This window comes from Myotis yumanensis, unplaced genomic scaffold (genome assembly GCF_028538775.1).
Source record: "Myotis yumanensis isolate MYYU_CA2020_CCGP unplaced genomic scaffold, mMyoYum1.0.hap1 SCAF_10, whole genome shotgun sequence".
In the NCBI taxonomy this organism is placed as follows: domain Eukaryota; kingdom Metazoa; phylum Chordata; class Mammalia; order Chiroptera; family Vespertilionidae; genus Myotis; species Myotis yumanensis.
This window is the reverse complement of record NW_027223761.1, coordinates 30,656,545-30,683,036: the sequence shown is the minus strand read 5'-3', so window position 1 is coordinate 30,683,036 and position 26,492 is coordinate 30,656,545. Positions and strand designations below refer to the sequence as shown.

The 26,492-nt window shown below is 53.1% G+C and overlaps 1 protein-coding gene across 9 annotated transcripts in view; it reads right to left on the bottom strand.

Annotated features, from left to right (window-relative positions):
• ABCC8 (ATP binding cassette subfamily C member 8) overlaps nt 1-26,492 on the bottom strand; it is a 70,707-nt gene that overhangs the window by 977 nt on the left and 43,238 nt on the right. For 2 of the 9 annotated variants that reach the window (XM_070428215.1, XM_070428218.1), the window contains exons 17-37: nt 21,094-21,129; nt 19,451-19,486; nt 18,475-18,573; nt 17,316-17,400; nt 16,547-16,627; nt 14,802-14,939; nt 13,539-13,664; nt 12,188-12,287; nt 11,718-11,959; nt 11,453-11,619; nt 10,310-10,379; nt 9,440-9,597; nt 7,630-7,722; nt 4,378-4,480; nt 3,685-3,798; nt 3,217-3,337; nt 2,938-3,068; nt 1,953-2,031; nt 1,672-1,780; nt 1,214-1,317; nt 310-443 (exon numbers count right to left, since the gene is read on the bottom strand). In XM_070428215.1, coding sequence (XP_070284316.1) covers nt 310-443; nt 1,214-1,317; nt 1,672-1,780; nt 1,953-2,031; nt 2,938-3,068; nt 3,217-3,337; nt 3,685-3,798; nt 4,378-4,480; nt 7,630-7,722; nt 9,440-9,597; nt 10,310-10,379; nt 11,453-11,619; nt 11,718-11,959; nt 12,188-12,287; nt 13,539-13,664; nt 14,802-14,939; nt 16,547-16,627; nt 17,316-17,400; nt 18,475-18,573; nt 19,451-19,486; nt 21,094-21,129 — 2,326 coding nt within the window. The other 7 variants (XM_070428216.1, XM_070428219.1, XM_070428213.1 and 4 more) reach the window with 6 other exon arrangements.

Genomic DNA, 26,492 nt, shown 5'->3' with positions numbered 1-26,492 from the left:
GCCAGGTTCCTAGCATTCAAGGAGCTCAGCTCTGTGCTTGTGTGTGTGCTGTGAGCTTATGTGGGGTGTGCTGTGGTGGGGGACAGGTGTGAAGTTGCCGTGGATCTGCGTGCAGCTTGTGTGTATGTGCATTATGAACATGCCCAAGGACTAGCTGGAGTCAGGGTCCCCAGCCCTTTGTCTTGTCTGCCACAAATGGCCTTGATGTTCAAGGCAACATCTTGGACTTCAGGGCTACTTTATGCAAATTTCCCCCTAAGCCACCCACCCTCTCCAAGCCCCCCACCCGTGGATGTGCCCAGGACCAACCGTGGCCATGTCGATGGAAGCCGTGGCCTCGTCCATGATGAAGATGCTGGTCTTCCTCACAAAGGCCCGCGCCAGGCAGAACAGCTGCCTCTGGCCCTGGCTGAAATTCTCCCCGCCTTCTGTGATGATGGCATCTGAAATCAGCCCAGGAGAGGAGCAGGGCTGAGTGAATCTTGGGTTGTGAGTAGAGTAGATAGTGTGGCTTGTGGGACCCGCTGGGATTGGACCCCAGCAGGGCGGGGGCTCAGAAATATGTGATTGTGTGTGGTGAGTACAGGTATGTAGGGTTGCTGTGCCTTAAACAACACGGATGCCATCTGCATGGGTTACAACGAGAAGAGCACCCTGTGGAGTGTGTGCTGCTGGGCCCTGGGCAGTTCTGGGAGGGCTGTGTACACTGAGCATGTGCTCCACGTGCGGGGACCTTGCTGGCATGATTCTCTGAAGCCAAGGCGTGTCCAGCCTCTGCTGCCAAAGGGGCCGCAGCAAATGCAGTCTCCGGGTGGGGCAGTCTCCAGGAGCCTGCAGGAGCGCCCTGCGCTTGCGATTCCCCAGACGGTTCTCTTTCCCTCTTTCTGCAAGGACTGGGCAGGAAGGTGGACAGGGAAGGGCGGGACTGAGTGTATGGCCATGGGATCGGGGGGCTGGAAGCTCTGTCTCACAGGGACCCCGACTGTCCTCTCGGTGCCAGACCCTGAACTGACGGTTGTGTGACCCGGGGCAAGTCACTTGACCTCTGAGCTCCTGAATGGGGAGGGCGAGGACTAGATGGTCTCTGGGGTCCTGCCAGACCTCAGACTCCAAACTCTGGACAAACCCAAGGCATGAGTTTTCCCTCCCCAGCCCTTTCGGTCATCAGGGCGTCCCTTAGTGCCCGACCAGCCGCTCAGCCCGCAGTAGTTACCGAGGCCTCCTGGCAGCGCCTTCACCACCAGCTTCAGCTGCGCTATCTCCAGGGCCTCCCACAGAGTGCTGTCGGAGCACTTCCGCTCTGGGTCCAGGTTAAATCTGGGGGGTGACATGGAAAGCCCTGTAGGGAGGGGAGCAGGGTTCTGGCTCCATCCCCATGGGCCTTGCAGAGCGTGAGAATGCTGAAGGGAGCAGTGAGTGAGAACTGATTGACTTGGGGGTCTGGCTCGGAGGTGGGCACTAAGGTGGTGGCACGCCAGACCTGAGGGGAGGGGTACCCCTAGGGACCAGGGCCTGCCCAGGCCTAAGGAGAAAGAGAAGGGCATGAGGGTAAACTACTCTGAAGAACCAGCTCCAGGTCCTCATGCTCCTGGCCTTGTTCACCCCTCCAGTTTGTGCTCCAGATTCGATGGATGGAGCTGAGCCAGGCCTGGGTGGGGCCCCGGGGCTCACCGGATGGTGCCGCTGAAGAGGACAGGGTCCTGCAGGATGATGGAGAGGCGCGAGCGCAGGGTGTGCAGTGGCAATTTGGCGATGTCGATGCCGTCAATGATGATGCGCCCTGCGTGGAGACCATGCTACAGGGGGCGCACCACGGTGCTGGGGCTGGGGTCCCCATGAGATGCAGGGGAAGACACTGATTGCAGGGCCTCCTGTGCATCTGACCATACACCAGGCCCGAGGCTTCATCTGGTGGCTGTGGGTGCCTGTGGGGTGCCGGCCATGCCACTCACCTTCGAACATGTCCACCATGCGGAAGAAGGCGAGAGAGAAGGAGGACTTCCCACTGCCGGTGCGACCGCAGATCCCAATCTGGAAAGAGAGGAGCAAGTAAGCTGCAAGGGCGCTGGGAGCCTGGGGGCGCCGGGAGCTCTGGTGCTGGCTATGGGGGTGCGCGGGGCTGGGGGGTCACAGCGCATCCTCTTGTCCTGGCTTTCTCAGCAGCTTCTGCTTGGCCAGGGCTGGGCCCGGGTTTGGACTTGTTTCCTGCAGTGGGTCCCCAGGGGGCTCCCATGGGGTCCTGCAAGCAAGTGCAGGTGTAGATGCCCATTTGACTGGGCCTGGGCCTGGGCCTGGCTGTGCCTGGTACTTGGCTGCAGGAGAGTTGGGGGCATTAGTGTGTCTCTCTGTGCACGGGTGTGGCAGGAGGCCTGGGTGGCTGAGTGTGGTGTGCAGGCTGTGTCTGTGCGTCCCACCTTAAGCTGGAGCCATCTCTGTCCGCATCGCTTCCTGGCCCTTGGGTACCAACAGAAACGACAATAAAGAACGAATACAGAGACAGAGATAGTGACAAAAAGATGGAAGGAGAGGGGCAGTGGCAGAGAGAGCAAAGTGGGAGTGAGGAGGAGGGAATCAGTCAGAGAGGCAGGGCAGAGGGCCAGATGGGGGTTCCCTCCCTGGGACAAGGGTGGCCTCACACTCTGCCCCTAGGCCCCTGTTCTGAAACTCAGGGGGCAGTGCCTTGGGACAGTCTGACCATCTGCAGTGGGCTTGGGGGGGTGCTGACAAAGCCGCTTTAACCAGGGGAGCCTGAGGTGTCCTCCTGGGTGAGTGAGTGAGGGCAGCAGGAGGAGAAGGGGAGAGGTAGGGAGGGGGGAGGGGGGCTGAGCCATGTCAGGTGAGGGGCCTGGGGCTCTGAAGGGGTGTGAGAACTGAAGGACCCTGGAGGGCCCCAAGGTGACTCTGTGGGGTGGCCCGCCCTGTGCCCTCCGCCCTGACCTTCTGTCCTGGGGAGATGAGGGCGTTGACGTGCTTCAGCACGGGCTTCAGGGAGCTGTCGTAGCGCACACTCAGGTTCTGGATCTGGATCTTCCCTTGGTCCGGCCAGTTCTTGGGGATCAGCGAGGGTGCTGGGGGCCGGGCTGGGGGTCAGCCACCAGGCAAGGGCCACAGCTGGTATCCAGGAGTACCCTACCCCCAGGCTCCCTCCTGGTCCCCTCCACCCAAACACACCCCTCCTCCTGGCCTTCTCCCCAGAAGCCCTCCTGCACCCCTCACCCAGCAGCCCCTCGTAGCTCTCTGCCTCTGTTTTTAGGAGCCCGTGGATGCGTTTCACGGCCCCCAGCTGGATCTCCATGTCCGCCAGGTTCCTCACCATCCAGTTGAGGTAGTTGGAGACCTGTGGGGAGCGAGCCAGTCACAGTCAGTGACCACGCGGTCTATCCCTGGCCACCAGGATGCTCTTCTTATGGCTGAGGAGGGGCCTGTCCACTCCCCCCCCACTCCATATCTTTTGCTGCCCACTGGCCGGCTGTTCAGGTGGCCCTTCCCAGCAGCACAGGGAGACCTGAGTTCCTCACCCACCATCCGTCTGGGGCCTGGGCTCTCCTGCCTGCATGGTCCCTCTGGCATCAGACTCAGAGCAGCTTGGGGTAAGGCCCGGGGGTGTCTCATTTGCGAGAGGTGCCCTGGGATTCCCTGAGTGTGGTTTCTGATCCCTCCCCTGACCTGGCCGCTGCCACTCACCATCAGGGCATAGGTGAGGCCCAGGCCCACCAGGCCGGCAGAGAGCCCCCTGTGCAGGGAGTTGGAGATGGAGGTCACGGCCGCGATGAGGACCACACATGCACCAATGTACTCCTGTGGAGGGACGGGCTGGCTTGGGCCCTCGGGGGCTGAAGCCACAGTGACCTCCCCCCTGCCCTTCAGAGCAGAGAGAAGCTCAGCTGAGACTCAACCCCAGCCCCAAACTCAGGTAAATGTCAGCACACACAGGAGGCCTGTGAAGGCTGGACCCACAGGAGACAAAGAGCCCCAGGACACAGCTATGCTCCCCCTGCTCCCCAGTCACCCGCACATGTCTCTCACCAGCTGGCCCACACATGTACACAACATAAGTGTCATATGACCCACTTCAGACACACACACTCATCAGAGTTAAACACACACCTATTCTCACTATTCACACCTCAGATTCGCAGTCCCCAGGCAATACCATGGAGAAGAGCGGGCGTGGGGGCTCCGGTCAGACACCGGGAGGACCACCAGGGCTGGGAGAGGCAGGAGGCCTCGGTGCGCCCCCTGCGTGTGCACACGAGCTGGTGGTATTCCACACTCTTCCCACCCGCCGGTCCATGTTTGGCCCTCGCTCTGCAGAGCTCCACACCCCTATTAGAACCCCCTGTCCTGGGGCCCAGGATGGGGGTGGGTGGCACTTGCCATGCGGACTTCTAGCCATCTGTTGGCAGCCGTGAGGAAGAGGGAGGCGATGTTGTTAGAGTCTGTGTATTCGAGGAGCTTCTGCTGGAACCGGGCCTCATACCTGGCGGGAGGATGATGGTCTGAGAGAATAATTTGGTCCATGTAGCCTGTGGGAACCTGCCCTGACGCTCTAGGGCAGATGAGGCCTGTCTACAAGGAAGTCTGGAGGCTTCTTTCCTGCCCTCGTGCCCTCATCACTTCTCTCCTGGGGTTACTGCCCATGGGTCTGCCTCCTCTTTCTGACCAGCCTGGGCTCCTGGCACCACTCTCCTTGGCCACCCCTCAGACCTGGCTGGCTTGGGCACTTGTTTGATGATGAATAACGGAATGAATGAAAGTGACTTCAGCACTGCTCCCAGGGACGCAGTGAGGGACTCAGAGGGACTCCAGACAAGCCTTGGTGGGCATTGGCTTTTCTCTCCTGGAAGGTGTTTGTTCTGCTTCGGTTATTTCTGGGTGGAGGGCCTGTGATGAACTCTGTGTGTGAGGAGAGTAAAGCAAGTCTCTGAGGTGAGGAGCGGGCATTTGCTCAGCACACGTGGATGTGTGTGGGGTGATGTGGCTGAGGCAGGTGTGAAACCCTACACCTGCAGGGCTTGATCAAGTGCGTGTGTGAGATGTGCATGTGAGAGTGCAGGTGTGCACGACGGGAGAGTCCGCGGGGTATGTGACCGTCTGCGGGGTGAGTGTGTGAGGGTGTGTGAGCTTCTGGGGCAGGTGTGTGATGGTGGAAAGAGCCCCAGCTTTGGGGCCATGTGGACCCAGGTTGGAGTCCAGCCCACTCCTTACTGGCTGTGTGTGGACTGAGACTCAGTTTCCTCATCAGATGGTAATAGTTCCTACAGGGACTGCCACAGCCTCTGAGCCCAACACCGAGCCCAGTGCTGGGTACTCCTGAAAGGTTTTTTGGGAAAAAGCAGGGCCTCCTAGAAAAACCAGGTCAGACAGGCCTGGGTTCCAAGTCAAGCTAGCACCAGCACTCACTGACTGTGTAGCCTCGAATTGGTTCCTCAGCCTCTCTGGGCCTCTTTTCTTCATCTCAGTAGGAGGCTGCAGTAACTGTGGTGCAGAGTTACTGCAATAGCACAGGTACAACGCTTAATGCAGGCCTGGCACTTGGCTAGTGTGCAATCAGTAAATGCTACTCAGCTCTCAACAGGGTGGGCTGCTGGGCAAAAGCCAATGAATTAGACACATCCAAGGGATGATTAGAAAGTTCTTCATTCATTTATTTAAAAACCATCCACTGTGTGAGTGCAATGCGGGGGAGGCCTTGCTGGGCAGCAGTTCCCCTGGCCGACCACGGGCTTGGTCTGGGGCTGGTTACAGGATGCTGGGATTTACCCAGATCCTACTGAGAGGGTCTGCCTGCCCTAGGCCCAGCCTGAAGCCTTCAGGACACCAGCTATAAGACAGACATCACCAATATCTAGAGTAGAGGTTAGGCCCGGGGGGTGTTGAGGGGTCTGGAAGTTGAAGGAACTGGGGAAGTTCAGGCTTGAGAAGGGGGCAGGGAGGAGACCCTAGAGCAGCGGTTCTCAACCTGTGGGTCGAGACCCCTTTGGCGGTCGAACGACCCTTTCACAGGGGTCGCCTAAGACCATCCTGCATATCAGATATTTACATGACGATTCATAACAGTAGCAACATTACAGTTATGAAGTAGCAACGAAAATAATTTTATGGTTGGGTCACAACATGAGGAACTGTATTTAAAGGGCCAGAAGGTTGAGAACCATGGCCCTAGAGTCATGTGCCAGGCTCCAAGGAGCCTCTGGATGGGAGACAGCACAGGCTTGCAGGGGGCAGGGGATGACCAGGGAGCAGAGCCAAGACCGGAGTGGTGCTCTGTTTTACTCAGACAAGACCCCTAAGAGGCTCTCCCACTGGCCCCAGATGTCCCAAGGTGTGAACTCCAGGGACCCGGGCATCTCTCCCAGGGCTGCAGCTGGACTTTGGAGGCTAGGGGAGAAGATGTCAACCTCCTTGGACCCTCCCAGCTGGTCCTTGGGCCCTAGGGTTACTCTTAGACACAGGGCTTGGTATCGCAGGGCTCCCGTCACACCCTGCACAGCTATGCCATCCTAAAAATAACCTGGATTCACTCTCTGGTTGAGGCTTAAATACCAGAGCCCAACTATCTGGGTCAGGGGTGTCTGACCTGTCTGGCTGGAGGAGAGATGCACTAATATATCAGTCAGAGATGAATATAACAGCCCCGACCCCTCGCCAGGCAGCCTCAATGTTCCCGTCCAGCCCAACATCACAACTAACTCAGGATGGCAAGACGATGGCAGGGGCACTGACGTTTTCAGGGCATTCCTCCAGCCTGGTGAATTCTGTCCACCCTTTGAGTCCTAGCTCCATTGCTACCTCCTCTGTGAAGCCCTCCATGTCTGCCCTCTCCTTGTGTGCTCCCACAGCTTGTGTCCCGCCAGGCACTTTCAGAGTACCTGTCACATGGGTTTGTCCTGGCCTGCTCAAAGTCTGGACTGTAAGCGCCTCCAGGTCAAGGGCTCATCTGACTCATCTCTGTTTTAGTGCCTGGCATGGGGCTTAGCACATGGTGCCTGCTCCGTAAAGGTTGTTGAATGAATGAGCAGATTCAAGCCTGGGCTTTGAGGGGCCTTACACAGAACAGTAATATAAGCTCTCTGAGTCTCAGTTTCCTTGTCTGAGAAATGGGAATAATCACTGTCACTACCTCGGATTGCAGGGCAGAATGACTGAGATGGGCATGGAAAGAACTCAGCAGTGTTTGGCTTACAGGAGGCACATGCCATTGACCGTGAATCTAACCCATGATCCTTTGGTGTGCAGACTGATGCGCTATCCACTGAACAACACTGGCCAGAGCTAGGAGATTCTCAAAGATGTCCTCATGCTTGCCCATATGACATAAGGTCCTTTCTACATTGATATGTGAGTACTTGTCCCAGCCTCGTTTGTTCTGAAATTCTGCCTTAGATCACAGGGGGCCCGGGCTTGGCTGTGGGGCTGAGTTTTCCTCTCTGGATTATACAGTGGAGCCCACCTGCCCCGACCCTCTGGGGGACATGATCTGGGCCTTGGGGTTTGAGGAGGGGTTTGGAGATGTATGCCCTGGGCCTTCCTAAGTGGAGCTCTGAGAACTGAATCTCATGACCTGTGACCCGCCCCCCCCCCCCCTACCCCCCAGCCACTCCCTCCCCGCTGGGGTGAATCTGGTACCTGAAGGCCCGGATGGTAATGAGGCCTTCCACAGTTTCAGCAAAGTGCGAGAGCAGCGGGAGCTGAGTGGTGTCATCCAGCTGCTGCAGGTCCCTGTGCCGGGGAACAGAGCGGGATGTTTAGGACTCAGCCTGGGTCTGCATCTGAGCTCGACCCCTTTAACCATGTGGGCAAATGGCTTTGCCTCTCTAGATCTCAGTCTCTCACCAGTCAATGGTACCACCCCATCAAGCAGTTGCGAGGACTGGACAGCTCGTGTAAGTAAAGTGCTTAACCCACATGATGGCACAGTCACTGCTATCCTGGGCATCATGACCCCTCCTCTATCCCTCTGTCCCTGTGCTTCTGCTGCATAGCCTCTCTCTGCAGGGAGGCTGGGCAGGCACGGTTAGTTCCCTTGCACAGGTGAACAACCTGAACCTGAGACAGCTGGTCGAAGGAATAGAAAGGCAACTCAAAAGCTTCCAGTCCCTCCCCAATAACCACAATAGATTTCAGCACATCACAGGTCAGGTCAGACTCTAAAGAGCTCCTAGAGGGGGAAAGGCCAGCAGTTGCCATGGAAACAGCATTGCTCCTGCTCTCCACAGCTGCACCTGGACAGGCTGGGATGCAGAAGCAGCTTTCCTGGACAAACCTTCTCCAGGGCCACAGTGGGTGCTAGGGGAACAGGGCAGTTACCCTAGCAGAGGAAATGCACTTTGTAAAACAGCTTGTAGTGTTTAAACAGCCACCATGTTATGTGAATGTCAGTGCACTATGGATACATTGTGGGTACCAGGGGATTCTGGACCAAATAGGCAAAATGCAATTCATACAAGTCTTGATCCTTTGGTCAAGGTAATTGAGGCCAAAATGTACCTAAATTTAATTATTATTGTTGCTAATCAGCATTTTGACTCCAGTTTTTAGTCAACTTTTGCACTTGGGAAATGTACTTAATCTTTCTCAAGATAACTCATAGTAAGAAATACATTTTATATCATAACACCCCGATGCCACCAAAACAAAGCTTCCATGAAGGAAAGCTTACTGTTACTATGTGAATACAGTCTGATATTTTCCGTTTTATTTCTTTTCTTTTTAAATGCTGGTTATAATCTATGATACTGATTTCATGACCCATGGCTAGGTTGTAATTGGCATCTTGAGAAACGCTGGCCTAGAGGTTCTTTAAAATTGTCCCTACGATCCTTTGAATCTAGGAGTTAATAGAATCGTTCCCAGAAAAAATTCCTAGGAAATGTTCTTAGAAAATTTTGAGGAGAAAAGAGGTGTGCGTGGCTCCAAGGCCCTGAGGGCAAATGTGATCATGAGGCCCTGAGGGCAAATGTGATCATGAGGCAAATGTGATCATGGTGAGCGACTCCCTGGTGAGGAGGCTCCTGACCCAGGCGGCTGGGATGTGTGGTTGCCATAACACCCCTCACATCAGGTGCCCTCTGACTTCACGCATCGGCAATCTGCCTGGTCACGGGACTCATACAACCCTCCTGAGACGCATTCTGGCAAAATGAATGAAGGACATAAGCACACACATACCCTGGGACCTAGCAGTTCCATTCCTGACCATAGCTCCCAAGGAAACAGTCCAGGTATTAGCTGCAGCCCGTGTGCTGACACATGCTTACATTAGGAGAGTGGAATATGAATACTTCATTTCTTTCATGTCTATTTTCCTTTGCATGGGGAACAAGACTCTACTACTTTTATGATAAAGACTAACCAGAGTACCAAACTGCCCATTGCAAAGCACCTCCCACCCCCCTCCCCACCCCCAACCTCGGAGGTTGACAAATGATGCCATCACCTGGACGCCACCCGGAAGTACTTCTGGATGAAGTAGCACACGATGGCCAGGGGCAGGAGGGCCACGAGGAACACGGGTGTGACGTAGGAGATGACAGCCAGGGCCGAGACACAGAGCAGGGTGGAGCGGCTCAGGCACTCCAGCGTGGATGGGATGTGCTGAGGGAAGGAGGGAGAGAGGGAGGGGAGTTTCCATATTTGATGACGTTCAGTGTGTTACTTGCTGCCAGGCTTTGCTCTCTCACACTATTATAGGCACACGTCTTATCTCTCCAGCTTCACTGTGAGCTCCCTGAGGGCAGGAGGCAGGACTTTGCCTTCTCACTATCTAGCACAATGGTAAATAAAGAACACAGGCTGAATCAAAATAAATATTCTCCACAAAGTCACCTTGGCCCAGCCAGTGTGGCTCAGTGGTTGAGTGTTGACCTATGAACCAGGAGGTCATGGTTAGATTCCTGGTCAGGGCATATGCCCGGATTTCGGGCTCGTTCCATAGTGTGGGGTGTGCAGGAGGCAGCCAATCAAAGATTCTTTCTCACCATTGATGTTTCTATCTCTCTCTCTCCCTCTCCCTTCCTCTATAAATCAATAGAAAGATATATTTTTAAAAAATCAGTCACCTTTGTTTGGAATATGTTGGGACCTTCCTAGAGTGAGCCAAGGGGCTCTTGGATGGAAGCCAACCGGATGTGGTTTCCCTCAGCCTTATTATGAAGGCCTCACAGGGGGGCATGGGCAGCATTATAATCAGATTGGGGCCCACTGGGTTCCTCCCCCAGGGCCCAGGTCACCGGATCTGGGGAAGCCAGCAACAGACAGGGGCCTGGCCTCTCTCCAAACTGGAGGACTGGGTCACAGTCCTGTGTACCTGGTCGATGGTATTGCAATCAGATGAAAATCTGTTCAGGATGCTTCCGAGGGGCATGGTCTCAAAAAACCTAAGAGGCAACCAGAAGAAGTTACTCATTTGTTTACTGATTTCTCTTCTGTTTATTGAATGAGGGTAGTTATTTCTTTCATTTTGGTGTCTCTGGAGTCATCCCTGGGTCTAACCTTTGCAGGGCTTTAGCCATCCGGCCTGAGTCCCTGAGAATTCCCGCAGCAGCCCAAAGGGGTCCTGGCCCCTTCCTGGCCTCTCTTACTATCAAGCCCATGTGTGACCACTGCCACCTTCCTCAGCTGCTCCCCAGGCCTGACTCACTCAGCAGCTGTCCTCCCCGGGACATAGAGTCCTCTCCAAGAGACAACCAGTCAGGGGAACAGGGCTCTGGGGACACCCTGTCAGCTGGCTGACCCTGCAAGGCCACTCTGTCTGTCATCACTCAAGCTGTGACACAGAGCCGGCCTAACCCCAACTAGAGCATTTCAGACCCCCCAGATATGAGATAAATAGAGGGTAAATAAACTTTGAGGCCATCTCTCTGGGCCACAGAGAGGCTGAAAAGTAAATAATGGAGTTAGGTGGTGAGCTCTGGCATTGACAAGGGTGGGGCCAGATGACCTGTTGGCCTGTGGATTCTTAAGCCGAATTGGCTAGCCAGCTGGGCAGTGACTTCTTTTATACCAAGTGGTCTTTAGGGTTTTTATCCATGACATTACAGAAGATTAGAGCAGCTACACCATGTGCCCAGTATCAGAACCTGCAGACTGGCAGAGGGAGGACAGAGAGGAGGAGACTTGAACCTGTGGTTGGAGACAGGCAGACGGTACCTGCCTAGGGAAGGGAAACTAACATTTACGCAGAGCCTTCAGACCCTCACTTTGGAAGACTGTTATGATAACTAGATGAGTCAACCATATAAAATGCCTAGCACTGTGTCTGGCTGAATAAATGCCCATTCCCTCTGTTTTCTGCATTGAGGAGAGCACTTTTACAAACACTTGAGGCTCCTTGAGTCATGCCCAATAGCTTGTGACAGAGATTGTATATCCCCATTTTACAGATGGGACGACTGAGGCCTACATAATAGTGACTTGCCCACAGCCCCAGTGTGGTGGGGGAGAGGGGTACCTCATGGGAGCCAGGATGATCTGGTTCAGCAGGCTGCGGTGCAACTTCTTGGCCACCTTCAGCCCCGTCCACTCTACTGTGACAGATGTGACCAGGCAGAGCATGATGCCCAGGCTGCAGAGCACCGTGAACACCAAGGCGTAGACAGTCTGGTCAAGGGAGCATTCCTGGGCCAGGCAGAAAATGAGGCAGAGTCCTGGGGGTGTCTATGGCTCAACGCCCCCTCCCCGCCCCCAGGCCCTTGCCTTGGGGCTGCTGGCCCCACCTGGCTGAGGGAGCAGTTCCTGGCCATGGGGCTCAGAGTCAGGGCGCTGTCCGTCCACTTGGCCAGCCAGTAGTCAATGGCCACCAAGACCATGTGCTTGAGCAGCTGGGAGAAGACGAGCAGCGACAAGAGCAGGATGCCAGCAGACGACAAATACTTGGCGCAGGCTCTCCATGGGATCTTGGCGCGCTGGTGCAGCACCGACGACAGGTTGTCCTCCTCCTCACTCTCAGCTGCTTCTTCTGCAGGCCACAAGAACCCACCCTGTGGCTTCACATTTCACAGTCCTCTGAGGGTGGAGCAGGGGGCATGTTCTCCCCACTTACAGATGGGAAGACTCAGGCACACAGAGGGGAAAGGGTAAAATCAAAGGCATACTATCTTATCACCCTCAGGACCTCAAACCTTAGCCTCCCAGGGAATGATTAGACCTCAGGCCATGATTGCACTCCCAGTCCCACTGTCTGTACCTTCCTCCTCTTCCTCATCCTGCAGGAGGCCATCTCTCGAGGACATGGCCCGGGGCAGGCCCTGGGGTGGCTCTGGGACTTTTCTCTCCACGATGGTCTCCTGAAAGACAAATGGGGGCTGGCTAATGTCCTCAGATGTGCAGAGGGGAAAAGAGAGGATGGGGGCAACCACCCCTGGTAATGAATAGTGTCAATTTCCAGGTTGCCCCTGACTCTAGAAGGGTCCAGATGGACACATGTTTGTACTGCTTTCTCTCTCTCTGTCTTTTTAAAAAATTATTCTTGCCCTAACCAGTTTGGCTCAGTGGATAGAGCGTCGGCCTGCAGACTCAAGGGTCCCAGGTTCGATTCTGGTCAAGGGCATGTACCTTGGTTGTAGGCACATACCCAGTAGGGAATGTGCAGGAGGCAGCTGATCGATGTTTCTCTCTCATCGATGTTTCTAACTCTCTATCCATCTCCCTTCCTCTCTGTAAAAAATCAATAAAATATATTTAAAAAATTATTCTTTATTGTTGAAAGTATTACATATATCCCTTTTTATCCCCCATTGACCGCCTACAGCCCCCCACCCCACCCCCATACTGCCTTCTCCATCAGCTAACAACTCCCCAAAGTCCCTGGGGGAGATACTTCTCCCCTATTCTTAGTCTCTGTGATATGGGAGGGCAGACAATTCTCCCTGCCTCCAGGGGTGGGCATATGACACAGCACTGCCCAATCTTCACATTCCACATCCTTGGCCACAATGATTTGTTCAGAGGTGGGCACCTGACCAAATTGGGCCAATGAGAGTCAGCCCTGGGACTTTTGCTAAACAATCCTGAAAGAGGCACTCTCTTTCTGACAGTTGTTGATCTGTGAGAATGTAAACCTGAAACTGCCAATGGCCCTCACAGCTACCATGGGAATGAAGCCAATTTGAGGGGAGCAGAGCCAAGGGATGGGGAGAAACAGATCCCTGGTGACAGTGTTTAACTGCCTGGATCCAGCTCTCTCTGAAGTTATGATACCCTGGACTTTCTGGTTTCATGAGTCAATAATCCTTAATCTCTCCCCACCTCCCCCTTTTTTTCTTTGCTTAGCCAGTTTGAATTGATTTTCTGAAACTCTGTAAAGTAAATGGTATCTGACTACCTCAGGATAAGGGGAGGGCCTCCTCCTGATTCTGCCTTGGGTAGTGGGCACAGATACTGTTCATCCTCTGATAGGAGCAAGTTTATACTCCGCTCTCGCATCTGTCCTTTGGGGGGTTTCCTGGGACCAGCGAGGGCAGGAAGGCCTTTATGAGGTTAGGTCTAGCAGAACCTTCTTCTCAGGCGGTGGCTGCTTGGTCCAAGGATATACCCACCTTCTCCAGCTCTTGGTCCTGCCGGTTCATGAGGGTCTTCCAGTGCTCAAAGAGCTGGCACTCAGACCTCTGGAAGTCCTTGAGCGTGCCCTCCCTCTGGATGGTGCCATCCTTCATGGCGATGATCTGGAAAGGCAGTAACAAACCCTGCTGAGGGCTGGCTGGGGATATGGAGTGGAGGTCACACCCCGCCTGGCTGAGGAGTCAGAGGTGGACATATACATGCCTCTTTGAAATCAGTAAAACTTATTTTATTTGCTGACACTCAGTGTTTCACACTCATGTGGACTCATGCTTAATTTAGACACCTACCCCTGCTCCTTTCACCCCCAAACACTGCCTGGGGGCTTAGGCAGGGGTGCCGGGAGTCCTATCCACTGATACTCCAAGAAACCAGGCACCTCCATGCTTCCCTTCTTTGGATTAAAGATTGTCATGCAAACTCGTTAAGGTCACCATGGAAACTCAGACATGAAACTGCACCTGTTTTAATAGCTTTTTCTTTTTGTAATTTGGACCCTCCCCCTTTTCCATAGTGGAGGGAGGGTCTCGCCACACGTAGAAGGGAGACTTATTTAGGGAGGATTAGAAGGGCCAGTTGGCACAGGCAGACCTGAAGCTTAGGGAGGACCTCGATTTTCAGGGGCAACTCTGAGTAGGGTTTAGGCAAGGCCCAGATGTCAAAAGCCACGTGATTTCCATCTTAAAAACGAAGTGTTTTCCAATGAATTAAAAAGAAACTATGTGTAGATGTTGATGGGTATGTGGATTTAGTTAAATGTGGGGTTCACAAAATTGCATTCCACCGATAATATGGAAGTTCCTGTTACTATTGCTATCGTTTGTTTCGAGATGGGAAAACTAAGGCATACAGAGGGGAGAGTAAAATCAACTTGAATCTGACCCACCGGATGGCAGGAAGCTGGTTTTCCCATCCAGTGGGCATCCCAAAGGCCAGGGGGATGAGATATGTAACTGAGCAGGATGCAGGAGGTAGGAACTGAATGTCTACTTTTTTCTGAGACTTCTCAGAGCCAGCCCTTGTGGCACCCAGGCCAGGATGGAAATGCCTGCAGCTCTAGGTGATAGCAAGCCCTTGGGCTGTGCAGGTCTCCCTGATCTGCCCAGTCTGCATGAAGCCATCCAGGGCTGATCTCTTCTGATCAGACACTGCTATGAGACATCTCATTAACTTCTTAGAAGATATCAGACTGCCTCTCCCACCTCAGCCCCCCGAAGCTTGATGTCCCTGTGGCCCCTCACCCAGTCTGCGTGCGGCAGGTATTGTAGCTTGTGGGTCACTAGGACCACCGTCCTCTTATCGTCTCTGAGGAGCTCGAGGATCCCGGCCTGCATCAGGTGGTCACTCAGGTGGACATCCAGAGCTGAGAAGGGGTCATCCTGGACAGAGAGGAGAAGGCAGGGGCAAGTGCAAAGGGAGGGGGTGACAGTGAGTGCAAAAACCAGCAGAGTTATATCAGCTCTGGTCTAGGGACTAATTAGCTGTGTGGCCTTGGACAATGTACCTCAGCTCTCTGGGCCTCAGTTGCCTCATCTTAAAATGGGGCTGTTATCAGCTATCATTCTCAAACAGTGGTTCCCCATAGTCTATGAAGCCTGAATTCCTTAGCATGGGAATCCAGGCCCTTTACAACCTGCTCAGTCTTCCTTTCAATCTCACTGCTCATCTATCTCACCCAAGTTCCCTACACTTCAGGTTTCCAGGGAACTTGCGATTCCAGACCTTTGTCTACACTGTTCCTTCTGCCTGGAGTCTGATGTGCCTTTTGTCTGCCTGGTGAACTCCTACTCATCCTTCAGTGTTCCACACAAGCACTGGCTCTTCCCGTGTCCTTTCCTGACCCCCACACCTCTCTGTTCCACTGATACTCTGCCCAAAGCCAGATCTGATAGTTATGTACACGAGGCCCCTAAGAACTGAGGCTCCCCTTTTCCCCCCAAAAGAAAACTGAGACCTTATTGTGCCTGGTACAGAGTAGTACCTTAATAAAGTTTGCTGAAATCAACTAAAATATCCACTTTACTTCTTTCTAACAAGGTTGTTTAAAGTTCACACGGGATCCTGAATGAGCCAGGACTTTGTGAAGTGCTGTACATGAGTCAGTTACAGACTATGAACCTGACATCATGACATGTGTTTAGTAGGGAGTGTTTATGTGTGTTGTGGAGAAGAGAGAATAAAGCTGGGATCAGAGACCTGAGGTTCCTCTAATTCTCTCTCTAAATGGCCCCCTCTTTCCTCTTGTTTAAGTGACCCACACTTCAAGGCCCTCCTCCAGGAAGCCTTCCCGGAGTACTCTAGTCCTCACAGTTGTCTTCCTGGACAAGGCTCCTCGTAGTTGGTGCCACACAATTTGACTCAGCTGGGCTGTGGCTCTTGAGTAGAGGTAAGCTCTGCCTCCCTATCTGCACCTTTGAGGCCAGTGGTTTTCCAGGATCAACCAAGGCACCTAACAAAGAACTTGGCATGAAGTAGGACACGGATAGCTAATAAGTTTGCTCTCATGTCTGATGGCTAGTGGTTACCCAGAGTACTGTGTTGAGAAGGATTCTGAGGACAAGTTAAGTTTCTGTGGGAAAAAATTCTGTGATCAACTAGCAATGTCTGCTGTGGGCACAAGACGGGAAGTGGCAGCACACACTCAATGTACTAGTCATTCTCACAGTCAGGCTAAGTAAGTACTGATAGGTTGGGCTCTCCTACAGAAAAGTGGCCTGTCACTACTACTTGCCTTCCCTCATGGCTACCGTGGAGCTCAGTGTGAAGTTCCCAGTGGGCCATTTGCACTATCCTTGTCTCAGTTTCCTCATTAATAAGATGAATAAGTACTATCTCTGGCAGGAGAAGTTTGTTCCCGAAGAGGGAGGTAGTTGGTGGTGGTGTGTGTGTGTGTGTGTGTGTGTGTGTGTGTGTGTGTGTAGGCAATGAGCCAGGGAGGCAAGCCAGACACGAGGGCCCCTAGGGAGGTGCTGGCTGGTGCACTCACCAGGAAGACAACGTTGGTATGCTGGTAGAGGGCTCGGGCCACGCTGATTCGCTGGCGCTGACCACCAGACAGGTTGATGCCCTGTCACCAAAGGGGAGGAAAGGTCACGCCCTCATAGCCCTCAGGAGAGACTGTCCTGGCACCTACTCGACTGTGAGCTCTCTGGGATGGAGGCCTGGCTCTGTCCATCTCTTTGTTCCCCCCTCACTTTGCAGAGAGAAGGCACTTGTATATGTTCCCTGAATTCAGTGGGAAGTGGGGCATATAATCTCCAAGTCCTTGATGAGTCATCATATAAGTGCTAGGGACCATATGCTGACTCATCAAAAACCAAGACAGAGGACGTAGGGGTTTCATTGTACGCAAGGAGGACGGCCACTGGAGAATCCTATTGTCTAAGCTGTGGAGGAGGGGCCCCGCCTGGGGAGTGAACAGAAAGAGCATAACCCCAAGCCTAGCACAATGCTGTGGGAGCTCCCAGTATATCCCTGGGGCCTGAACAAAGGAGATGTCAGTCATCTCCAGCCTGGGAAGGTGGTAAGCTTTCTGCACCAAGCAGGGCTGGAAACTTGCCATGGACGGCCCCCAGCCTGGGTTCAAGGAGATGATTTTGACCCCATTGCAGGAAGCTCTGCAGGCTTCACCCTCTCTCATTTCCCAAGTACCTGCTCTCCATGACAAGGGTCTGGGCCTGGTGGTGGTGATCGGTGGGGAACAGGGGAGGTTGAGGTCCCCAGTTTTGAGACAACCCCTTGGAGGCTCTACTAACCCGTTCCCCAATCTGGGTCTGGTCTCCATGGGGCAGGATGTCGATGTCCGGCTGCAGGGAGCAGGCTTCGATGACCATCTTGTACCTGGAGTGGGGTGGGGCAGGGACACAGCCGCTCAGCCTGACCAGAGTGGGGCCTGAGCACTGGCAGGGGGTCATTAGCCTCCAGGCAGCTGTGCCAGGGTGAGCAATGGCTTTAATGGGTCTCCTGTTTGGGTGCAGGCAAACACCATGTGAGCTTAAAAACAGCTGAGGGCAGCACGCTCCACGGGCTTGGAGCAAGTTAAATATTTGAAGGATGGAATTAGATGGCAGCAAATATACCACATAAGTGACAAGAGAGGGCCCAGGGCCCCTGTGCAGTGGGAAAAGTGACAGTCAGAGCCCACGCTTGGGGCGCTGCCAGGGAAAATTACTGCTGGTTGGTTTAGGCAGTAGTGATAATGGCTGGTCAAATATTTGCCCAGCCTGCTCCTCTCGTACTTCTCGGGCCAGCACTTCACCCAGCAGGTGCCAGCCAGGGTGCACAGAGGAGGCATCAGAGTGTCTGGGTGACAGGCACTTGGGTATCAGGCAGCCTTGGATTTGAGACCCATTTCGTCACTTAGTGGCTGGGTGGCCTTGGGCAAGTTACCTAGGCTTTCTGAGCCTTGGTTTCCTCACCTGCAAAATGAGAATGCGAATAGTACCTGCCTGATACAAAGAGCGTGTACAAAGAGCGTGGCACTGGGTCTGGTAAGAGCTCAGTCAATGTCAGTGGTTATTGTTCACTGGAGGGGAAAGAGTGCACAGGTAGAGGGATGGGGGGGGGGGGGTAGAGGGGTAGGGAATCATGAGCACAGAGACTCCTGGGGAGCTGGGTCGGCCTTCCCACCAGCCACAGGAGAGGGCAGCAGGGCTGACGCACCTCCCTAGCCTCCCGCCCTCTCACACGGGAGTTGGGCTGCCTGATGCCCAGGCCCATCTGAATTGTTTCCAGACGGACCATATGGACCAGGCTGGAATCCAGCTAAGCCGGCTGGAGCGTGGACGGCTGGGTGTGGGGCATGGATGGAGGGGCAGGGCAGAGGGCTGGGGCTTGGGGGCTGGTGCAGGTAGCTAATGCTGCCCACGGTCAATTTTTCCCTCCCCAGCCCACCTCCTTGTCAGAGGCTTTTACCGTTGTTTGTTGAAGGGACTCTCAAAGGTGATGTTCTCCTCCACGGTGGCGTTTAGCAGCCACGGTTTCTGAGAAGCATAGGCCACAGGGCCTCTCTTCCTGGGAAAAGCAGGGTGGGAGTAGGGAGGTATTTTCAGGGCGCATTCTCAGAGGCACCTGTCCAGGTGATGGCTTAGGCCAGAGCAGGTGGGTGGGGCGGTGCTAAGGTGGGAGGTGCAGTTGGCGGAAATCTGATGTGTGGCCTCTGGTGACGGCTCCGTCCCCAGGGCCTGGGGCAGGCTTGGGTGTTGGGTGTTAGCTGACTGGGGGGACCTTGGCCTTTCCCTGCCCTACACCCCACATGCCCCACCCCTGCAGACTGTACCCCTTCCTGAGTCCTACCCAGAGCCAGTAGGGAACCAAGCAAACACTGGACCTCTGGTTTCCCCTTCACTGAATAGCTCTCAAACCATTCAACTTTGACATTAGCAGGTAACTCTCCAAATGGAACTTTTAAAGAAAGTGGAGCCAAGGAAACCACACTTAGTATGATGCAACTTTTGAAGGTTCCCCCCCCCCCCCCCCAATTAAAAAAGAAAAGGAAAAGATGAGCATCAGATAAAAATGACCTGGTGGGGCCCGGCCGGTGTGGCTCAGTAGTTGAGCATCGACCTATGAACCGGGAGGTCATGTGCCGGGGTTGCAGGCTCGATCCCCAGTGTGGGGTGTGTGGGAGGCAGCCGATCAATGATTCTCTCTCATCATTGGTGTTTCTATCTCTCTCCCTCTCCCTCTTCTCCCTGAAATCAATTAAAAATACATTTCAAAAAATGACCTGGTGGGAAGGAGCAGCTTGATGTGCCGTGGCTTCCAAACCACCCCTTGGAGCACAGAGCCCTGTATGGCTCCTTCCTGGGGCCTGCCCTCCACAGTTCTCCTCGGCCTAGACCCCCCTGGGAAGCCGGCCCTGGAGGGCAGTGTTCCCGGGGCACAGTACCTGATGTCCGCCTCAGCTGCCGGCTCCCGCTCTGGGCTGCAGCAGGGAAGAAAGATGCATTTTCAGGGTTCACGTGAGTGGACTGAGCTCTCTGCAGACATTTCGAGCTCCCTCAAACCCAGCACAAGAGTCTTTATCATCCCCGTGGCCACGTCTGCAGCCACAATGCTGCATGGAGGGGTGTGGGAGTGGGGCGTGGCCATCCAGGGGGAGCCTCCACTGCCGGAACCCCAGAAGTGTCCAGAATCCATGTGGGGTAGGTAAGGAGGGTCCCTCGGGAAGGGTAAAGGGGAGAATGGGGGAAAGCCACCATTGGTGTAGGCTCATGGGGGAAGGGGACTTCTTGCATCAGAAGAGTAAGAGGACCAACATGTGGCTCCTCCAGACCCAGCCTCTGCATCAGGGCTCAAGTGCACCGGCCGAGGTCTCAGGCTGACACAGCTGCATCAACAGCTGGGACAGGGAGTGCTGTCTGGCTGGAGCCAGGCCTGGCTGGGCAGGCGACATTGTTGCCTGCAGTTTGTGGGTGGGAACCCACGGCTGATGAAACTCAGGTGGCACCTAGAGAACTGAGAAGGGGTGATTTGCAGCCCCATGTGGTCCTCTCAGAAGACAACAGAGGAATCTGGGATCTGCCCCGAGAGACCCGGTCAGCTGCGGTGCCCACGTGCCCTGGACTGACCTGACCTGCTCCAGGACCAACTATTCTGTCCTGTTATTCTCATCCGCACAAGCCTACTTATCACACACCACGAGGCCCGATTTTTGGCTCAAGAACTATGGTCACTATGGCTAGAGAGGCTGGGCCTGTCATCACACCCTGGCACTTGGGGACAAGGTGGGAGAAAGGGCAGAGAAAGACAGGGACAGGAAACTCTAGTGTCAGAGAGCGAAGACCAGACCTTAAACCTACATAGCTGAGTCACTCTTTCCAGTCCTGACCTCCACCACCTCGGTGTGTTTGAATGTTGTTGGGAGAGGTGAGCTTAGGGAGAGTTTTGAGAGTCTCAGAGCCCCACTCATCGATTTCACTTGGATTTTTTAGACAAGAACATAAAGCAGCAAGACCAAATGTTTTGTCTAGTCTGGGGGATACCCACCTCCTCTCTTTATAGCCAGGTTTCTCAACTTTTTTTCTCATGATCACCCCCTAGGGCCATTTTAGACAAATGTTTCCTAAGTGTCCTTTCTTGAACATATTTCTTATCCAATTCAGTGTTGTTGTTTTTTTAAATTCACAAGGTTGTACAACCATCACCCCAATCTAATTCCAGAACATTCTCATCACCCTTAAATAAACCCTGCACCCATTAGTAGTCCCTCCATTCCTGCCTCCACCTCAACTCAGTGGCAACCACAAACCTACTTTCTGCCTCTATCCACCAGGAGATTTTAATCCCACAGGTATACTGTATCTCTGTTTATATACATGGCCACAAGTCATTGTAATGTCTAAGTTTTTCCTCTCCCCAAGAACCAGATTTTGTTCTGGTTGAGAAAGCCTCTGAAATTATGTAGGTGGCACACCCCTGAATCCATAATCAGTATCCCCACCACCATAAGCACCGCCCCCTGCTGTGCCCCACACCCAACCCTTCCTTTATCCAGACCAACCGGCTTCCAACTCAGTTCCGAGGTTGTACCTGGGGTCCTCTCCCGTCTCGCTGTCAGGAAGGCTGCTGGGGCACAAATGGGAGGGAAAGAGCACCTGTTACTTCTCTCTCCATTGACTTTCTCTCCATCACCCTGGGTCTTTGGGGAGAAGCAATCCCCACTGTCCCCACTCCCCACCCATTCCCAGCATCCCAAGTGGCTTCCTTGGGGCACACACTGCTGTTCTCAATCTCCGCCTCTCTGGAAGCTGGGTGGGCACCCTCCCAGCTAGCAAGGGCTTCACCAGTGCTCCTGGCACGGTCAGAGCAGCAGTGAGGCTGGCTGGCTGGCACCAACATCAGCTTATAGTTGGGAAAACTAAAGCTCAGCGAGGGAAAGGGACGTTTCCAGGGTCATAATCATTTCCCACAGTGTTTCCAAACCGTGGAATGAGACCCAATAAGTGGATCTGAAATAAGTGAATTGCAGCTGCACGGAAAAAAACAACACCACCAAATCAGGGTGGTCAAGATATGTAATTTTTTGTGTGCAATTGTTTCTCTTGTTTATCAAGGAATAAATGAATGTAGTGGGCTGTGATGTAAAATGCATTGCTTACTGTGGATTCTAGTAAATGTGTTTTTTAAAACACTGAGTGAGGCGACCTGAATTTTGGTACCAGTTTTGCCTGTGCTCTTTCTTCTGCCTCAGGCCACCTCTCAACCTTTCAGAGCAGCCTCTTGCCAATGAGATGTGTACTCTGACAGGCGCATTTGGGGGAAAGGAATCTGCTTTCAAGTAGATCTTACATAACAATACTGAAACCAGCGAACACTTACTGAGCTGTTATAAGCACTGTGATGAGCACTGGGACAGTACTATCTATTTAAAGCCCAAAAGAACCACACGAAGGAGGTTTGTTTTGACTGTCCCCACTTTATGAAGACAGTGAGGCGCAGAGAGGCGAAGTAACTTGCCCAAAGTCACAGAGCCAGCAAGCAGCAGAGAAAACAGATTTGCCTGGCTCCAAGGCTCCATATTCTAATGACCACGCCACGTAACTTCACTGCGATTGCCGTGCCATAGCTCTGATAAACGCCTTCTTGTCAGGATGGACAGAAAACAGGGGCGGAAAGAAGCCTGAGGAAATGAGGAAGTAATCTTTTCTGTCTCCAACTGAGGGGCTGGGCTGATTGGAGACCCTGATGGATATGTCATCACTAGTCTCCAATCTCTGTGGTCTCACTCCATTCTCTCAACCCAACCCAACTTTGGGTCCCTAAACCATCAGATAGCTATAATTTGTGGACAAGCTGGTAACGTGAGCAGGATAAAAAAATCCAAGCTTACAAATTCCAACTGTGCGGCCACAGCCCAGATAAGCTTATCTGTGGAGTCTCTTGCCTTGATTGCTTCCAGAGTTGCAAAGGCCGTCATTTATCTGGAGGAAAGCGCATCTGCGGGCTCCCCGAGGACCAGGCCCACAGTGAGCTCTCTCTGCCCTAATTCAGTTTGCACCATTGTCTGGGCTGCTCAATTAGCCCTTATAATGGACTCGCTCCCTCTCTAATCAGCTCCTGTGCAAATCTTTTCTCCCAGTGGAATTTTAAAGCAGGAAGAGCATCTTTCAGCCCCCACAGTGCAGAGCACACGACAGATCTGTAATAAAGGGAGGTTGTTAACTGACAAGTTAATCATTCGGGAAGAAAGGAGGGGACTAGCATGCAATGTAGGTGTCCTCATGCCAGGCACGGAGTGAAGTTGCTTATATTCACCACTTCATCCTCACAGCAACCCTAGAAACAGGTGTCAGTATCCCCATTTTATAGATGGGGAAACTGAAGGTTAAAGGTTGCATAATGTGCCCAATGGTACAGAGCTGGGAGGAGGGGGAAGCTGGAGTGAATCCAGGTTCTTCCTCTCCTCTTTCTAGTGTAGTCCCAGCTTCCCTAGAATGAGCCTCCCAAGACATATATTTCTATGTTTTAACCTGAGAAGTAAAGAATGGTATATGTGGCACACACTTTCTCTCACTGATTACTGAGCTCTTCAGTGAGTGTTGGGGACATTCTCCCATGCTTGCGCTTTGGGGACCAAGCACTGAGCTGAACAGACAATTTCCCCAGTTTTCCAAGCCCAATATCCTTCCCTCTAGCCAGCCATGAGCTGGGCACGTGAGTGCATCAACCTGAATGAAGGCACAGAACCTGCCCTGCAGGAGCTCACAGTCTGGTAGAGTGAATCGGACAAGTACAGAACGTTGTAAGGGCCAGAAGAAACGTAGAGCAAGAAAGTATTACAGAAGCATTGAGGGGAAGGTGCACACAAGCACGTACGCCAGTGCATAGAGAAAAGACGGGAAACTTTTGGGCGATGGGATGTTAGGCGGCTTTTATCTTCCTTATACTTGTGTATCTTTTCCAAATTAATGCACATCCTTTAGACTCAGAGAAAAACGTAATTTTAAAATGCAGTTTGGAGGAGGAAGCAATCTGAGGAAGTAAGGAAGGGCTGGTAGGAATTACAGCAGAGCTGAGCCTTGGAGGGGGAAGCACTGAGACAGTGGCGATGGAGGGAGGGGTGCTGGGACAGGGGAGGTGGAGGGAGGGGCTCTGGGACAGGGGAGGAGGTAGGAGAAGTGGAAAGAATAAGGGCTCTGACGTTTGTATCTGAGAGGCTACTCTACTCACTGGTTGCACAATCTTAGGCAAGCCCCTTTACTTAGGGGAACCTCTGTTTTCTCATCTGTAAAATGGGGGTAATGGCACAAACCTCACAGGGACACTGGAGAATATATTATAATATAGTTTGTAGCTGGTTAGAGGGAAAGACCTGGGGCTGGAGAACTGGGGTGGGGGCGTCATCATCTTTTCAGCTCAGGGCTTGGTCCCAAAGGTGCAGGAAGAGCAGGAACTGAATGGCCCCAGCACTCATTAAGACCCCAGCAGTAAGTAAAAAGGGAAGAGGTGGACATTGGGGTTGGAAGAAGTTAAGACTCATAGGTCTCTACGTTCTGTTCATCTTGCCACAGACAGGTTTGTCGTTGCCCTGAAATGTTACCTTTTCTACCCACAGTGCCTTTTCCAAATGATGCCATTGGGTCCTCATGCCCAATCTCTGAGAGAGGAAAGGGTTTTCTCACTGTCCAGCTGAGGAAACTAAGTTCCAGAGAGGTGAAGTAACTTGCCCAAGGTCACACAGCTAGAGAGGCAGAGTCAGGCCTACAGCCAGAGACCATCTGATTCCCAAGCTTGGCTTCACAGTGTCCCTTCTCCTGTCTGCCCACCATCGCCCCACACCTGCCTCCTCCAGGAAACCTGGGGTGCACCTGAACCCTAAGCCCAATGCCCCAAAGGCTCCAGGAACTATAAGAGCAAGTGGGACTCAGTCCTGAGAGGAGCCTATTTCTCATCCCTGAGGAATCAGGGGTCTCGGGAGGCAGCCTTCACACCAACCACCGCAATACAACAACGTTCAGAGGCAGGCCCAGGGCAAGCAGGGCCTAATGCATGGTTGCCATGTGGAAGCCTCAGCAGGGGTGGGGGCTGGGCAGCTGGGAGCCCTAGGGAGGCTGATTTGCACAGGGAGGTGGGACCTTTTCCCCACCCGATGCTTTCCCTCGGGGCCCAGCTTCCTGCTGGCTCCCTGGGGACGCTTAAAATCATTCTACTGCAGACACTAATGGCCCTATTCTTTATTTTCAGGGAAAAGATTTCATTTAAGTACATCTGCTAATATTGCCTTTTTATAACAATGCTTTCCTCTTAAAGATTAAGGAGAGAGTTTGCAAATTCCCAGGTTGATAGTGCATTGAGCAGAGAGCTGGGCAGGGGCTGGCGACCAGTATGAAAGGGAATCACACGATCCCCCAAGCCCCCTTGCCGAGAGCTGGACCCAGGAGGCTGACCTGCCAGATCTGCTCAGGGCTGCTGCAGCAACTCTCCAAACCAGAATGCCAGACCTTACCCAGTGGACCCTCGGGGCCTGCCCGGGGGGGTCTGTCTGCTTGCCTCTGTCCACCCAAGACTGGTGACTGGTAAGCTCTCTGAGGCAGGGCCAGGTTTTCTGCTTAGTAGTCTGGACAGAGGGGTTCACAAAATCCACATCTTATGTTGAGCACCTGGGGTCCAACATGGAATAATCCTCCAGCCCTGTCCTCAAGGAGCTCAGTGTAGGGGGAGACAGCACAGGTAATCACAGTGCAGTGAGAGATGCGCACTAACAGGGCTCACTCATTCCCAATGTTGGTGGAGAGGTTGGGTGTTGAAATTCTGGGTTAGGGGAACAGCTTGGGCAAAGGAGAGACACATAACAACACATTTATGCTGGCAGTCTCTTGAAGGTCATACATCGTTTCTGGTTCACTCATTTAGCATATAAATTCATTTAGCTGAGCCACTGTGGATGCAGAGACAAATAAGAGGTGGTCTCTGTCCCCAGGGAGCACACCACAGTCTCCTAGGAGACAGGCTGGAGTACAATTAAAGAGCAATTTGTTCCTGGCATAGACATACATTATCAAAGAATAATATTTATAATAATATTTATAGGGCGCTCATCACATGCGAGGTCAAACCTCATGTCCACCCCGTGGGTAATAAGGAAAACCTGGTGCAGGAAGGTCACAGAATTTTCCGAAGCACAGAGCCCCAGTTTGAACCCAGGCAGCCTGGCCCCAGAGCTGGCTCAGCCACACCGCTCATTTGTTCATTGAAGGAGTAAATGCACAGTTGTACAAACAAACCCATCTCCCAGAGCATTCTCCGTTCTGCGCCTCCTACTCCCCCATCTCCCAGCCTCGTGCCTCCTGGAACTCTTTTCTTCCAGGCACTAAAAACCTCCATCCGGTCCCTCTTTCCCTCGGCTACTGGGAAGCTCCAAGCCAGGTGTGTATTAAATGCAGTAGCCAACTTCTGCCCAGGTTTCTGAACACCTTTTCCAAACGCTTCATTTCTTGGTCGCTTTTTTCTTTTTAAAAAGCTTCTATTTTATATGTATCTTTTATCAACTAGTCTCAAGTGCTTTCTGGGAATAGGTGGGTATAAAGAATAGATTCGTGCTGGACTCAGCGTGGGGTTCTGGCTCTTTAATTATGATAGCGATCTTTCCCCACATGTTTGTCTGGGTTAATTTTGGCTCCTCAAAACATTGACTGAATGGTCTGCTCCAGCTTTGCTGAGGATCAAGCTGGAAACCAATGTCTGCACCCCACCCCCACCTCCGCTGAGTGAGCATCGGCTCGGGAATCAAATGGAACTGAGTTTGAATTCCATTTATCAGGGGGATGAATTAGGGCAACTAGTTTAACCGTCATCTATGAAATGAGAACTGTCACAGAACTCACCTTGCTGGTTGTCATGAGGAGTAAATGGAATAATGCATGTAGAGGACTTGGTAAGGTACCTGGCACATAGTGAGGGTAATGGGTACTCATGATGATGATGGGAAT